This window comes from Oncorhynchus kisutch, linkage group LG28, assembly GCF_002021735.2.
Source record: "Oncorhynchus kisutch isolate 150728-3 linkage group LG28, Okis_V2, whole genome shotgun sequence".
NCBI classification, from domain to species: domain Eukaryota; kingdom Metazoa; phylum Chordata; class Actinopteri; order Salmoniformes; family Salmonidae; genus Oncorhynchus; species Oncorhynchus kisutch.
Window position 1 is genome coordinate 13,003,959 of NC_034201.2, and position 15,764 is coordinate 13,019,722.

Here is a 15,764-nt window from a genome sequence, read left to right on the forward strand (position 1 = left end):
TAAATAGAGGGGAAAATTCAGAAAGGCTGCAGATTCACAGAGAGGAGTGAGTGATGTGCTGCTGCCCTCTGCACGCTGACAGTCCACAGACGGGTTACTGGGTCTCCTCCCTCTGCATGACCATTTACCACTTCCTCAACTCCACATCCAGACACAAAGCTGAGGGTCCTGGAGTTGGCCCAGGAAGCAGCATCCCTGCAGCCTCTCAGCAGAAACAGCTCTGTCAAACTCAGTTAGCCTACCCCCTCAGAGGAGGGCTGCCTCTGCCTGCCTTTCCCTCCATCCCGCAGCAACCGAGGAGCTTTTCACATCAAGCCATGCCTCAGGTCAGACGGCCCAGCCGTCAATCCACACAGCAGCGAAGGTAAACAGCCTGGCGCCTCACGAGCAGAGGTCTTCGTCAGTTTGATTACACAGTGAGTGTCTAGGGGGCGAGGACGGACGGGGGGAGCAGGGGAGGGCGACCCAGCCTCAGGACTGGGCAGCTTTATTAACGGAAGGTAATTGCATTGGAGCTGTGAGGTAGGCAGGCAGGCAGGCACGTCTTGGTAAGATCTTCGGGTGTCTCAAAACCCTCTATGGTTGCTACTTACTCTCAAAATGAAGGCGACTATAAAGGAGTTGTGTTTTGCTAATAAAAAGGAAACAAGTCATCTCCACATTGGAGAGGTCAAAGGGGTCGCCAGACTCTGTGCTGACTCAGAGCACGGGCATTCAACTGTATGACAGGCGTGCCTATGGGGGTGCCACCTCAGACAGCACGTTCACAACCTCCACCTCCCCAAGAGAGAATGAGTCGGCATCCTACCCAAAGGGTATGTACCACATTCTCTCTCTCTCTCTCTCTCTCTCTCTCTCTCTCTCTCTCTCTCTCTCTCTCTCTCTCTCTCTCTCCCTCTCTCTCTCTCTCTCTCTCTCTCTCTCTCTCTCTCTCTCTCTCTCCCCCTCTCTCTCTCTCTCTCTCTCTCTCTCTCTCTCTCCCTCTCTCTCTCTCTCTCTCTCTCTCTCTCCCCCTCTCTCTCTCCCTCTTTATCTCTTGCTTCCCTCTCTCTCTCTCTTCATCCCTTTCACTATCTTTCTCTGTCAAATCGTTTACAAACTTCCACCTCAGATGAACCATCGTGCGACTCCTGCCATGAAAATACAACACATGCCTCCACTACTGTAAACTCATTACAGATGTTATTATACTTACGTTGGTGTGAAATCTGCTCCTTCTATGTGGTGTGTGTGTATGGTGTGCTATGATACATCTGGTGCTACTGTGGTAAATAAATAGCAACAGAAAAAATATTACAAAACAAACATTGATGGACAGAATCCACCCTTTGCCGGCCCTGTCTTTTGGGAGGAATGATAAGAGACATGCCTTGTTTATCTGAGTCTCTGTACCTGGACCATCTCTGGGCCTCTCCACACACCACACACACTGACAGACAACTGTGATAGCAGCCTTTTGTTCTGCTAAAAGGACAGGGAGGAGGAGAGGGACGTTTTACAGGGAAATGCAGCAAATTGTGCAAATTCAGGAAAAGCATGTGAGATGAGTTGATAGCGACATCAAGGACATCAAGCCTTCAGATGATCTTTGGCACAGTATTCGTTCCCACGTCCCACTCCTCAGCCAGTCTGCGATAAACATCTGGGCTCCCCATTATAGCAGTCATTTCAAAGAAGTGCCTGCTACCAGGCACAGGAGTTACGTCTATGATGCTACTGATGTTATTGGTGAAAAGCAACAAGAGGGCAACAATCTGCTAGAGAGGCATATTTTTGCAAGTTTCTTCTTTGGCTAAGAGCTTGTTAGAACAACCCAGAGCAATTATAGTACATACTGTCTTTTTGGGATGACATTTTACATGCCTTTTGGGGCCTCGCCGTAGTCCATTAAAATGATTTCTCTTATGTTCCTCCCTACATTCCCCACCGTTCTCAGAAGATGACTCACAATGTGAGAATATTAGGGTTTGAATTGATGCATGTCTCAATGGTAGGCCGTTTTTGGTGTTTACCTGATTCCCAATTGTAACAGCAAAGCTTAAAAACAAACTATGTTATTTTCTCTAAGAGACAGACAAGAGAGTAAGCATTTTTACCCCAGCCCCGCATACAGACAGTGTGTGTTGTGTGTGAACTGTGGGCAGCCCACTCTCCAGCCCTGGCTAGGATCATCCCCTACTGTCATAGTTCCCTTTCTCTGTTTGCCTCGATAATCCAGATTTAATCCTGGGATGAACACACAGCAAAGGCTCATGTACAGAGACTCCCCCACACTTGCCTGATAGACACACTCGCCCGGTAACTCTCAATACACCCCAGTCCCCACTATCCTCATTTCCCATCTCAATATCCTCTTAAAATGATATTGGAGAGAGAACAGCTCTGTGTTGCAACATGTGTTCCCCTCACACTACTATAATATAACTTTTATTGTGATACGTAAACTGACACAAAAAGTGAATTGAATAAATTGCCCATTGTTATGTTTCCTTATAGAGTCGAGAACATCTGAGACACTATCCTTTGAGTAACTCCGACTCCCAAACACTAGACTAAAATTGGTCTAACAAACTTTGCAGTGTTGGGTTGGACCAGTAGATTGCAGTCTATGAGACAGGGTTAGCTAGATGCTACCATGGTACATCTGGATAATGTTCCAGTGAGCTCAACCATCCAGACCCCACATCTCACTGAGCAGGACAGGGTCTAACGCTCCTCTGATTACCATCCTCTCTCTGATTGGGCACTGAACCCTTTAACCTGCACACAATTCAGGGAGGAGTTGATTGAAAATAACAAACTCACTGATACTTGTTTTGTCTCTTTCACAACAAGACAAGCAAGAGCTGAATATGTCATCGCCAAGTAAAATAACAGTGTGTGCATCTGATCTTGGAAAAGTTCAAATAAATAAATAACATGCAAAATGCTTCATCAACGAAATATTGTGCATGTGCGTTTCTCTCCGGACTAGAAACTATAATAGAACCTGTGTCTGCTGTGAGTGTGAATCTGAGCCTGCCCTTGCTGAGGCGTAGTGTGTCTCCAGAGGCGATGGTGTGAGACCATCTATGTGATGATTGGCCATCCTTATTCTCGCCGCATCTCTCCTGTGACTGACTAATGGGCTGTCATCTGCCATTCAAATGACAGCTCAGAACAGCACTATGTCTCGTCGGCCAGGAGACGTCAGTCTGTTCCATTGTGGCAGGGGACAGGGGCCTCGCTTGATGTGACAAGATTGGATTTCTCCGATAACACGCTGCCGACATAGGGCTGATAACACTCTGCCGACATAGGGCTGATAACACGCTGCCGACATAGGGCTGATAACACTCTGCCGACATAGGGCTGATAACACTCTGCCGACATAGGGCTGATAACACTCTGCCGACATAGGGCTGATAACACGCTGCCGACATAGGGCTGATAACACGCTGCCGACATAGGGCTGATAACACTCTGCCGACATAGGGCTGATAACACGCTGCCGACATAGGGCTGATAACACGCTGCCGACATAGGGCTGATAACACGCTGCCGACATAGGGCTGATAACACTCTGCCGACATAGGGCTGATAACACTCTGCCGACATAGGGCTGATAACACTCTGCCGACATAGGGCTGATAACACTCTGCCGACATTGGGCTGATAACACGCTGCCGACATAGGGCTGATAACACTCTGCCGACATAGGGCTGATAACACTCTGCCGACATAGGGCTGATAACACTCTGCCGACATAGGGCTGATAACACTCTGCCGACATAGGGCTGATAACACTCTGCCGACATAGGGCTGATAACACGCTGCCGACATAGGGCTGATAACACGCTGCCGACATAGGGCTGATAACACTCTGCCGACATAGGGCTGATAACACTCTGCCGACATAGGGCTGATAACACTCTGCCGACATAGGGCTGATAACACTCTGCCGACATAGGGCTGATAACACTCTGCCGACATAGGGCTGATAACACGCTGCCGACATAGGGCTGATAACACGCTGCCGACATAGGGCTGATAACACTCTGCCGACATAGGGCTGATAACACGCTGCCGACATAGGGCTGATAACACGCTGCCGACATAGGGCTGATAACACGCTGCCGACATAGGGCTGATAACACTCTGCCGACATAGGGCTGATAACACTCTGCCGACATAGGGCTGATAACACTCTGCCGACATAGGGCTGATAACACTCTGCCGACATTGGGCTGATAACACGCTGCCGACATAGGGCTGATAACACTCTGCCGACATAGGGCTGATAACACTCTGCCGACATAGGGCTGATAACACTCTGCCGACATAGGGCTGATAACACTCTGCCGACATAGGGCTGATAACACTCTGCCGACATAGGGCTGATAACACGCTGCCGACATAGGGCTGATAACACGCTGCCGACATAGGGCTGATAACACTCTGCCGACATAGGGCTGATAACACTCTGCCGACATAGGGCTGATAACACTCTGCCGACATAGGGCTGATAACACGCTGCCGACATAGGGCTGATAACACTCTGCCGACATAGGGCTGATAACACGCTGCCGACATAGGGCTGATAACACGCTGCCGACATAGGGCTGGTAACACGCTGCCGACATAGGGCTGGTAACACGCTGCCGACATAGGGCTGATAACACTCTGCCGACATAGGGCTGATAACACTCTGCCGACATTGGGCTGATAACCCTCTGCCGACATAGTGCTGATAACACTCTGCCGACATAGGGCTGATAACACTCTGCCGACATAGGGCTGATAACATGCTGCCGACATAGGGCTGATAACACGCTGCCGACATAGGGCTGATAACACTCTGCCGACATAGGGCTGATAACACGCTGCCGAGGGCTAGATGCACGGAGAGTCCGACAGAAAGACCCTGAGGGCATACACGCACACTGCCCCACGCACACTGCCCCCTGGGCAAAAACTGGCAGAAGCAACGTTGTTTCCACGTCATTTCAACAACAACAAAAAACGTGATGATGTTGAACCCACGTGGAAAACTGATTGGATTTGTAAAAAGTCATTATTGTAAGGACATTTTGTCTTTTTTCACCCAACGTTTCAATGACATGACATGACAATCCAATGACATGGTGACAATTGTTGATGATCTTACGTTGAATTCCAGGCTGCATCACATCCGGCTGTGATTGGGAGTCCCATAGGGCGGCACACAATTGGCTCAGCGTTGTCCGGGCTTGGCCGGGGTAGGTCGTCATTATAAATAAGAATTTGTTCTTAGCTGACTTGCCTAGTTAAATAAAGGCTAAATAAAAAATTAATAAAAAATAATAATTCAATTTAGCTGAAAACTCAAGCATTCATACACGCATGCATGCATAATAGCCTACATACACACCTGTGCATAGATACACACGGACCTACACACACTTTATCCATCCATATGTTGCTTTGTATATTGCAATATTTTCTGAACAGTGAATAAAACATGATAAATGAAAAAATAAATATGCAAGAGTACAGGATTTACCATCACGGTCAGGCTTGTTCGATAGAGTGATGTTCCTGTCTCGACTTTAGGAAATCACACTGCAGTAATATCACGGTCAGGCTTGTTCGATAGAGTGATGTTCCTGTCTCGACTTTAGGAAATCACACTGCAGTAATATCACGGTCAGGCTTGTTCGATAGAGTGATGTTCCTGTCTCGACTTTAGGAAATCACACTGCAGTAATACGTTAGAAAATAAACTGCAGACTAAATTGTATTGAGTGAATTATTGACAAGGTCTACAGCTAATAATTATGGCTCCAACAAGCACATTAAATCCAATGATCCATGAACTGTACAGAGATTTACAATTACAATATACATGTAGAGGTGTAGCCTGTGTGGTTGTCTGTAGTGGTCTGATTTACACACACCTACCAGATGTGTTATGTGGGTGTTGGGTGGGATTGGGAAAATAACACACTCACATACATGTATCATTGAATACCAAAAGAAGAAAAGAAAAAATGATAAAACAAACCAATGTCTCCAAGCCGTTCTCCCTTCCCTCTGTTTTCTACCTGTGAATCATCTAGCTTGAGAAAATAAAACCACACATACATTTACTTGGAGAGCCATCCACTCAAAGCCAGGTCCCTGAAGTGAAGTAGGCTGATCACATTCACATACAAGTGCTCCACAAGGAACAGCAGATAGATAATACATTTTAAACATGGCTGGAGAGAAGAGTACTATTTCACATACGCTATAATCACACCAGCCTCCAAGGCAGCTTTTTCTCTGTTTTCCAATGCATTGGCAATGAGCAGGGAGAGGGAGCTTCAGCACCCTGACATTTAGCACTGTCTGCCTGTCTCGCTGTTCGTCAGGGCTGCTGGCGCTGGCTGGGCAGAATGGCTATATACACCAGGCTTTCATCTCACCACACACATACAATCCTCTCAACTGCAGTGGCCGCTCTACAGAAATATAGGCTGTGGCTGTCCTGGGAGTGTGTGGTTTGGTTTCAGTGTGATTGATGTGGGTAGTCCAAGGAAAAATGATTGGTTTGTTTATGATTGGTTTGTTATTTACAAGTACAACAAAATGGACTTTTAGCCAATGCAGCCATATTACATAATATATTGAATCAATCAACCAAAAGAAAGGTAAAACAATAGGTCAACTCAGTGATGAAAACATTCATAAATGAATGAAAGCGTTGATATAATGACTGAATGCAGACAATACATCTCTTTGCGTTTTTATTTGATCAACAACAACGAGGGACACAGGAGACCTCAGCTGGGCTTTGTCATTATAGCCTAATAAAGACAGAAAGCCTTGGGCTCGTCTGGCACCACATGACCACCTTCAGCTGAGTAGGCAACATCCACTTTTCAGGGGAAAAGGTAGACAGCCTGTGACACGGCTTCTGCTTCTGGACGTGCGCCTCGCTGTTTACATACAGTCCCAGTGAAACATATTGTATAGCAGCTAGCTATGGCAAGTTTGCTAGCTGGCTCTCTGAAGTTGTTTCCAACCGGAATTGTGATACTCATTTACACGACAACGCAGAAGAGAACCTCCCCCGACAGTTTTTTTCCTCTCTCGTCATGACCAGAATATGGAGCATGTAGTTTCAGGCATTTCTTTCACGCCTGCTGCGTTAGGTTACCAGAGGACGGATTTAACCTGAAAAAAGCCCAATAGACCAATCAATGTGAGGGCCTAACAGAGATCCGGCTCCTCTGCTAACTAATCGAAAGAAGAGCGTCCTAATTACAGGCCACTCACTGCACAGTCTGCAGTGACAGAACAGAACAGAACAGGCTGCCCCGTGGTTCCCCTGAGCGACAATGTTCAATATTTCTGACATGGCAGCAGATGTGAAAACCTCTCAATTATACATGCGGCAGGATCCTCTGGGATCATGGTTAAATACCTCTCAACACAGGGATGAGATGCTCACAACCACATCATAGCCCTGTTGGTAGGGAGAGTGCTAGGAGGTAAATGGCAGGAACCGAGTGGCACTCTTCTATAACAGAAAAGCCAAGCAAACCTACACAGGGGACAACAACACAATCAATTTATAGATATGTAGCAAGAAGTAGTATGAAGTTGGAAATAAACTAATATGTTTTATTTTCCTAAGATTAGGATTGGATGTATAGGCATCCACTGGACTGCCTGCTATTCAGGGATGAAAGCTCTTCTGCAATGGTCAATCAGTTTGAGATCTCAGCCTCCAGTATTTATGCTGCAGTAGTTTATGTGTCGGGGGGCTAGGGTCAGTTTGTTATATCTGGAGTACTTCTCCTGTCCTATTCGGTGTCCTGTGTGAATTTAAGTGTGCTCTCTCTAATTCTCTCTTTCTTTCTCTCTCTCGGAGGACCTGAGCCCCAGGACCGTGCCTCAGGACTACCTGACATGATGCCTCCTTGCTGTCCCCAGTCCACCTGGCCGTGCTGCTGCTCCAGTTTCAACTGTTCTGCCTTATTATTATTGGACCATGCTGGTCATTTATGAACATTTGAACATCTTGGCCATGTTCTGTTATAATCTCCACCCGGCACAGCCAGAAGAGGACTGGCCACCCCACATAGCCTGGTTCCTCTCTAGGTTTCTTCCTAGGTTTTGGCCTTTCTAGGGAGTTTTTCCTAGCCACCGTGCTTCTACACCTGCATTGCTTGCTGTTTGAGGTTTTAGGCTGGGTTTCTGTACAGCACTTTGAGATATCAGCTGATGTACGAAGGGCTATTTAAATACATTTGATTTGATTTGATAGATAACAGCCTGAATTGTTTTGTACTTGAACAGCATTATCTACAGAAAACACATCACCAAAATCTAATATTCTGCTTTATCCGATTGCAATCGTTGTCTGAATGCGTACCTGTGCAAGTGTGTGCAGCTTCGGTTGTGTGTGTTTGCTTGTGTGTGTGTCCTTTAAACTGCCTCCTTTAAACAAATCACAGAAAGGTTCTCCTAAAATGGAATTAGTTTTGTGAGGGGGAGTGATTGGAGTGAGCTTTTTTAGTAGTCAAGCTGAATTTCATAGTCAGCTCCCATGGCTGGTGTGGTAAAGAAAAAATCTGCCATCTGAGTCAATGTAGGACACCACAAAGTGTGGTAGTATTTAGCTAGCTTGTCTGAAAAAGAAAAGTGCGTAAGTCAGACACACTACCAATACCTTTGTGTTTGGCTTTGCCCATTTTCAATTACTTGTGAAGCTGCTATCCCATTCCATGATCTATCCACAACATCATTATCTCACTCTGCTACTTACAATATGTTTACCCTTCCTGATGAATTCAATTACATCTTTTCAGAGGAAATGACTGTGGGGGTGGCCCTGCCTGGCTGAGGTCAACGTTGGCTGTGAATACTAAAACTACTCCTCCAAACACATTACACAGGCTATTACCTGTTGCCTTCCACACGGTGCTACCCAGTCGAGCTAGGGCCTCTGTGCCGGCCCAGATGAAGTGCTTTCTAGATGGGATCTGGCATTCAGAACAGGGGGAAGAGAGCTGGAGCTATCCCTGGGCTTAATTGTTTCAGAGAGCCAGCTCCTCTGCAGCCCAAGCACACGCCACTCCTGATTAGAGAGGTGTGTACGCAGCCTGGCAGAGCGTGAACACTGGGGTGGGGGACTGGGGGAGGGGCTCACCACACTGACTGTTTTTTTTGTGGGACAAGTATTGTAGGATTGATAAGGCAAAAGGCCCAAGGGACGGCAGCTAAAAGCTCAGCCCACTCTGCTCTACCTTGACAAGGTAGCAGCAGGCAGCACTCTATTCAGCTGAGAGATGGAGGTCAGAGGTCAAATGGAGGTGGACACGAGAGGCAGAGATGGAGGGAGAATCCACTTAATCTACATTGCCACTGATGTTGGCGAGTCACGTTTTTTCAATCCCTGACCCTCTCTCAACCGCTTCTTGCCTCGACCCTCTCTGTTGAGAGTGATATATCATAAAAGGATTGGCTGTGAGTGATGGGATCCGCCTCTGAAGAGATTTCTTATTTCCGTCGCTGCACGCATGGCCCGGGTGAAATGGGCTGCGGTCGGTGTGAACCCTCTAAATGTGCTTCACCCCACTGGAGATTGCCAGGAGAGTGACGAGAGGAACCATCACGATCTGAAAACGGATGATAAGTCCTCCTGAAGAACCTGCTCATCAAATCCTTATCTATCACCAAAGAGCCATACCCAGGGCCACTTAGAGTGAAGCAATGGTAAACAGCCATGAAAGGTCTCATGCTTTTCTCTCGGCTAAGGTTGTGATGACTAAAGCAACCCCTTATTTATACCAGAACAACGTAATTCATTCTACATTGAGTACATACAGCAACAAATAGAGAGAATCATTGCAGAGTAAAATAAAATGTAAATGAATTCAGAGATTATTTTAAAAGAGATATTTACAGAATAGTTTCCACAAAAATATAAACCTTTTAAACCACATTTAAAAAGATGATGACGGACATTACAATGCACGTGACATACTGTAAGAGCAGAAAGCCTGACAAATGGCAGCATAAAGCCAGGCTGTATGCTGCACCTGGGAGGCCGAGAGAGGCAGAGAGGCAGAGAGGCAGAGAGGCAGAGAAGCAGGGAACGGCACTGTCAGGCGCCAAGCCCGGAAAAGAGGTCATTCTGGCATAATGACTCTCATTTACAATTGACAAGCTGAAGGAAAGCGAAACTAATTATGACAGCGTGCAGATGCTGAATGGCCCTTGATGAAGTTAATCACCAGTAATCCAGAAAACAGGTGTTGAACATTTTCTATCCCCTCCTCTGAAATTACAGGATGATCAGAATTCAAGAACGTGCAGTATAATTGAATGGGACGTCTGCTGCCTGCCTGTGTGCCACCCCCTCCCACCACCTTCCTAAAAACGCTGTGAGGAAACAATTACTCCGGATCACCATGAATGACAGGCTTTCTCTCCTCGCTCAAAAATGAGGTGGGGGTGTCACTCATTAATCTCTAAGTTGATGGAGGCTTTATTAATTTTTTTTAGGCTATAGACTGAATGACTGCATCGATTAAGAGTACATCAACTTACATAAGCTTGTAATTCTACTGAGAAATTGTCAATATTTTATTTTCTACAGTACATCTATCTGAAAGTGGAACTAGCTACCCCCACACCCTGTCTCAATATCAAGCTCCCACAAAACTTGGGGAGGATAACTGTGTCCCCAAGAGCAAAAATAAAATATGGACTTTTAGTGAAAACCTCTGTCGTGCAATTTAAATTGATTTGCAATCCTTAGAGTAATAAGTACCTGTTTCCAGACATATTCCAGCCCCTGAACCCCCATCTAGCACAAACCATGGGTAATAATCCTCCATTCTTCCACAACAAGGCTCTGTTGAATGGCTCATTATTCTAATCATAGACTTTAATCTTTAGTACAATATTCAAACCAACAGTGGCGTGTCAAGGAGAGCTCCATCAACCAGGAGGGGCTTGTAATTGATTTAATGAGCTGCAGGATACATAAAACATCCCCAAACTCAATCTCGTAGATCCCACCCCGCACATGTTAGCACATTCAGATAATGTGGGACGCTGTACAGAGATAATGGGCTCCGAATTACTGTGAAAATGTTGGAAACACAAACTACCACACACAAACCCAGATATCCAAACAAAGAAAGGGAAATCAATTGTGTGTGTGTGTGTATTGTAGAGAGCATGAATAGCATGCATGATAGCCGCTCTTTAAAGACAAAGGAGAAAGGTGAAAGGTCAGACCTTAAAATAGCTTAAGATAGATGGTGATCACTGAGCAGTAATTACCCTGTCAAGATGAATACCATTCCATTGTATTTCAAGGTGTTAAGCAATTTGTCTCTAGCCAAAGCTTTGAATCCAGGCTGACATCAGCCATACAAATAAAAGTGAAGGTTTTCTGCTCCGTGAAAGTCTCATGCATTAAAAACATTGCTCAAGTTTACACAGAAAAAAACACCACAATTTACACCGCTGATTGTTACCATTAAATATCTTCAGCCTTGAATGCACTAATGGAAACTATCAAAGGTACTTTGCTAAAATAAAATACTGTGTGCATTTTGTTCCTTCTTCCAGGAGTGTTCAGCGGTGAGCGAGGGATGCTGGTCAGCTGGTGTGTTTACGGGGAGGCTGTTGTAATTCTTTAAGCAGTCAGCAATTAATTGATCTCATACTAAGCACTATGGGCTGTCACGACACAGAGAAGTTGTTGTTTACTTGATGCTCTGTCGTTAGGCCTAAATAATGCAGTCATAATAATGACTCAACATATGACATAAACAGTTATGCCTGGTGTCAGCTGACAGCTACTGTAACTTCATATCATGTCTTTCACTGTTATGTTGGTAATGTAATTGGTCAGCTGAATCGGTCAACCAAATCAATGGCTTGTAAAGTCAGTTGTCATAATTTGACACCAGGAGTGAAGAATTTTTAAAAATTAAATCTAGTTATATAAGAATTTATTGGTATGTCATCATCTGTGAATAAAGGAAACGTACACAACACATTATGCCGATGAGAAATCAGTGTATGACATTGAAATACCCCTTGAACATATTGGTCTGCTGTACCAGATGACTGCAATAGAGAGAAGAGTGGGAAAGCTGTTGACGCAGCCTGTCGGGCCTGTTTATACACTCTCACAGTTCGTACTCTATACGCAATCCTCTAAGCTCCTTAGACAAATAGCTGATGGTTTCACACAAAGGGGAATTTGCAATTCATAGGGTCTTATTCATAAAGTATTTGATGGGATCTCTGTGTGGAGAGCCAGAACAGTGCATGGCATGAGTTATTTACATGGAATTATGGATACAGAATAAATTGCATGTCTCATGATGCATAGACTGGCTCAGATGAAGTTCATGGCAGTGTCCAGTATCGATCCAAGTTTCTATGAAAACTGAACGACGACTGAAAAACTAAACTCATAGATCTGCAGGTGAAAACAAACAGGTTAAATAGTCACTTGCTCAGAGGCAAAAGGAAAAAATAATGTGGTTTCTCATAATCATAGGGATGACTATTGTGGAGAGAAAATAGTAGACTAGCCTAAACTGGTTTAGGACATTTAAAAGTCACATAATTGAAGAAAGATTGGGATATTGTTTACAGACTACAAAGTTCGAGTGACATGGCTTTATAAAATTGTGTTTACAGAACATAAATAAGTGAGACCATTGCACCTAAAAAAAAAACATATATATGTATATTTGTTTTAAAGACAGTTGCACTGTGCAATGGGTGGAGGCGCTTCCCGCTGTAACACTCAACTGTGTCAAACAGCTCGGTCAGTAATCTTCATCTTCCTGAGGATTAGACTCTTATTCACCGTCTGCCACATGGACCATCTCACACAAACGGTAAAGGTCTGCTCACCCCGGTGTTGCGTAAAATGTTGTTCTAGGCTACTCCTAATTGTATGCCATATTATTGAATAGGACTTTTCATTGATGTTTCTTAACCAGAAAGGCAGTATTGTATGCCATAATTATTATATTCCGTTACAGTTGTTCTTTGAATCCGGTTGTCAAAAACCGATAGAGAGTACAAAGTAGACTCCAAAAATGTTTTTGTATATATTTACATTTGTATTCCATATATTTACAGCATAAATGTATTTATTAACTAATGGCATGCTTAACTTTTGTTCCATGAGTTTATTATGACTAAGTAGAGCTCTAGCTTGATTAAATGTATATAATGATGCAAACACACCCAGTGAAACATTCTCGAATACTACATCATGTTTTAAAGGAATTAAGTAAGTAACTTAAGTCCCTGTGACGTTTTCTTTCTGCTTCCAAGTACTAAGGGCTTTTGGGGGATTTTACTTTATTGTAGACAGACTGGGATGCATGCGGGGATATCAGGGACAGAATACAGATCCTTGTCCTTAATGAACTTATGCATATAAACATAGATCTATACTAAGAGCACAAACACACTTGTAGATCTGGTGCCCGGAACAGTTGATACCGCACGCAGAGCCGTAGGGGCTGATCTCGCAAATAGTCTACTATCGTAGCAGACTGACATTAAAACATAGTCATTTTCCCCAGAACTCCACGTAGGACAGAATCTATTTCTTACCTTGCCCATGTATGCTTGTCACCGCAGCAGCGAGAAACAACACCGTAAAGATGACGTGTAATTGGTCGTCTCTTCTTATACACATGTCTACTGAAGTCGAAGTCGCTCTCTGCTCACAGAATACGTCCTTGTATTAAATACTTTCCAGGGCAAAATAAGCAAACGGATAAATAAAATGTCCGGGAGGTCTGTGAAACACAGAGAAAAGCCGTGCTGCTTTTGCACTTATTTAGCAAGTCGAGCAATAAGTAGATCTGACAACAATCAACTGAAACGCAGAGCCCGTTTAATTGTAACGCTCAGTAAACGGATTCCTGGCTCTCTGTGCTGTCAGCACCGTCAAGACAGCTAATACGGTGCTGACGCTTCAGCACCAAGGACAGCTCCTAGCGTCAGCAAACGGTACAACTTCCGCCCCGAGGAAAAGTTACTACTCGGTATAGGACTGTGCATTTCAAATGCGCAACAAATCACATGCCTTTTTTGTGGTTAGATATTTCAACTTTTTCAATGACTCTGGCATGTCTGCATGCATGTTATTGCTATAATTTTGAGAACTCGATAAGTATAGATCAAAACTAAAAAAGTGAGCAATAGCTACATTTCAGTGTTTGTTGTAATTTATATCAGTTACTGTTAACAACAAGGGAAAAGTGTTTTATATAACTCACATAACAACGTATTTTCTGTCATCATGCATTCACTGAATACTAAAAAGGGCAACCAACAGTATAGGGAAAGTTCATCAATTGTGTAGAACAATCATGAATTATAAAGTATTGTTGGTGGTTAAACCCCTGTAGCCTCTTGTCTTGATGGACAGTAGCAATAATGAAATAGTGAGGACATTCTGCATTATAAATCAACTTTCCTGAGCCTCATGTACACCGTGGTATTGAAGTAGTCGTATCTCATTGTACAATAGATGGGTTTATTTTCCATGTGTGTCTGTTAAATGCACCTCTAGCCTGACTCTGGTTCACAAGCTGAATCATGGATTAACACATCCGAGTGGGAATCTCACCTTGATGGTATGACACCACATGTACTCACTTAGCCTCAGTGCTCCCACCTAAAGTATTAGTAACCATGTGCCTGCGCATAAAGTAGTGCAGGGATGGAAATGGTGTGCATACCGTTACAGGTCCATCATGCAGGAGAAAAAACATTCACAAGAACAAAGAAACAGAGAGGAAGACAAGACTGGGAAGCAGGAACTATAGGATAACAGGGAGCAAACAGGACCCATCGTATCTAATGTACCAGGAATGCAAGTTATTGTTATTTTAGCATCCTGCCTAACTGGAGACATATTAAACCAAATTAAGCCATACATGTACATGGAGCTACATGTTTTTCCTCTTCCTGGCTCCACAGCCATTTGTCTTAGACATTCCAGTCATCCTCTTGATAAGTGAAGGTGTGGTGTGTCATGATGACTAGGCAGCGCCTGCCTACACCGTCACTCCTCTAGAAAGGATGTCTCCATTCACTAAGAACTCACTGGCTAGGACTCTCTGCTGGGACTTATGTTGATTTCATTTCCTGTGCCTGTGTGACGGTAATGTATGTAAATTGGATGTTATGGTCATCTCAGAGACACCCCTCCGTTGCTTTCTCTAGCTCTAGCTTTTTTTACTCTCTCCCTGTCTCTCTCTCACTCTCTCTCTCACCCACCCCCTTTCTCATGGCTGAGTCAGGCCTTGGTTTGGAATAAATGTGTCCCTCTGTCAGTGAAGCTCACTGGCCCAGTTAAGCAGCCCAGAGGTCTTGCTTGGAGCCAGAAGTTTGCATCCAAGCCTTAATTTAGTTAATGGGCAGGAGGCCCGGACAGCTAATGAAAACCGAGCCCGTGAAATGAAATGGCCAATGTCTAGAGGTAATGAGCCGCACATCAGTGGCATGCTGCTACAAGCATTAAGGTTATATTCGATGGCATGATGTTTTAAAAGCATCTTGAGCTCACTTCTCGCATTGGTAGTAAGGGCTTACCAATGATATGTATTAACCCTAGATAACTGACAGGGTGGTGTTGTTTTGAAGCCACCAAGCAGCCATATTGGTACTCCACCATTGTAAAAAAAAAAATATATTTTGGAAGCTATAGAAATGCAATTTATTAATGTCGACATTAATATTTGACAATTTTATTA

General features: G+C 44.3%; 1 protein-coding gene across 6 annotated transcripts in view; it reads right to left on the reverse strand.

The window, feature by feature from the left end:
- The window catches only part of LOC109872526 (seizure protein 6 homolog), a 216,983-nt gene extending 203,034 nt beyond the window's left edge, over nt 1–13,949 (reverse strand). For all 6 annotated transcript variants that reach the window (XR_004205941.1, XM_031807698.1, XM_020463795.2 and 3 more), the window contains exon 1: nt 13,612–13,949. Coding sequence is in view for 5 of the 6 variants with exons in the window: in XM_031807698.1 (XP_031663558.1) it covers nt 13,612–13,696 (85 nt within the window). In the remaining variant the exon portion in view is untranslated. The remainder of the gene's footprint in view (nt 1–13,611) is intronic.
- Nucleotides 13,950–15,764: the final 1,815 nt, after the last annotated feature.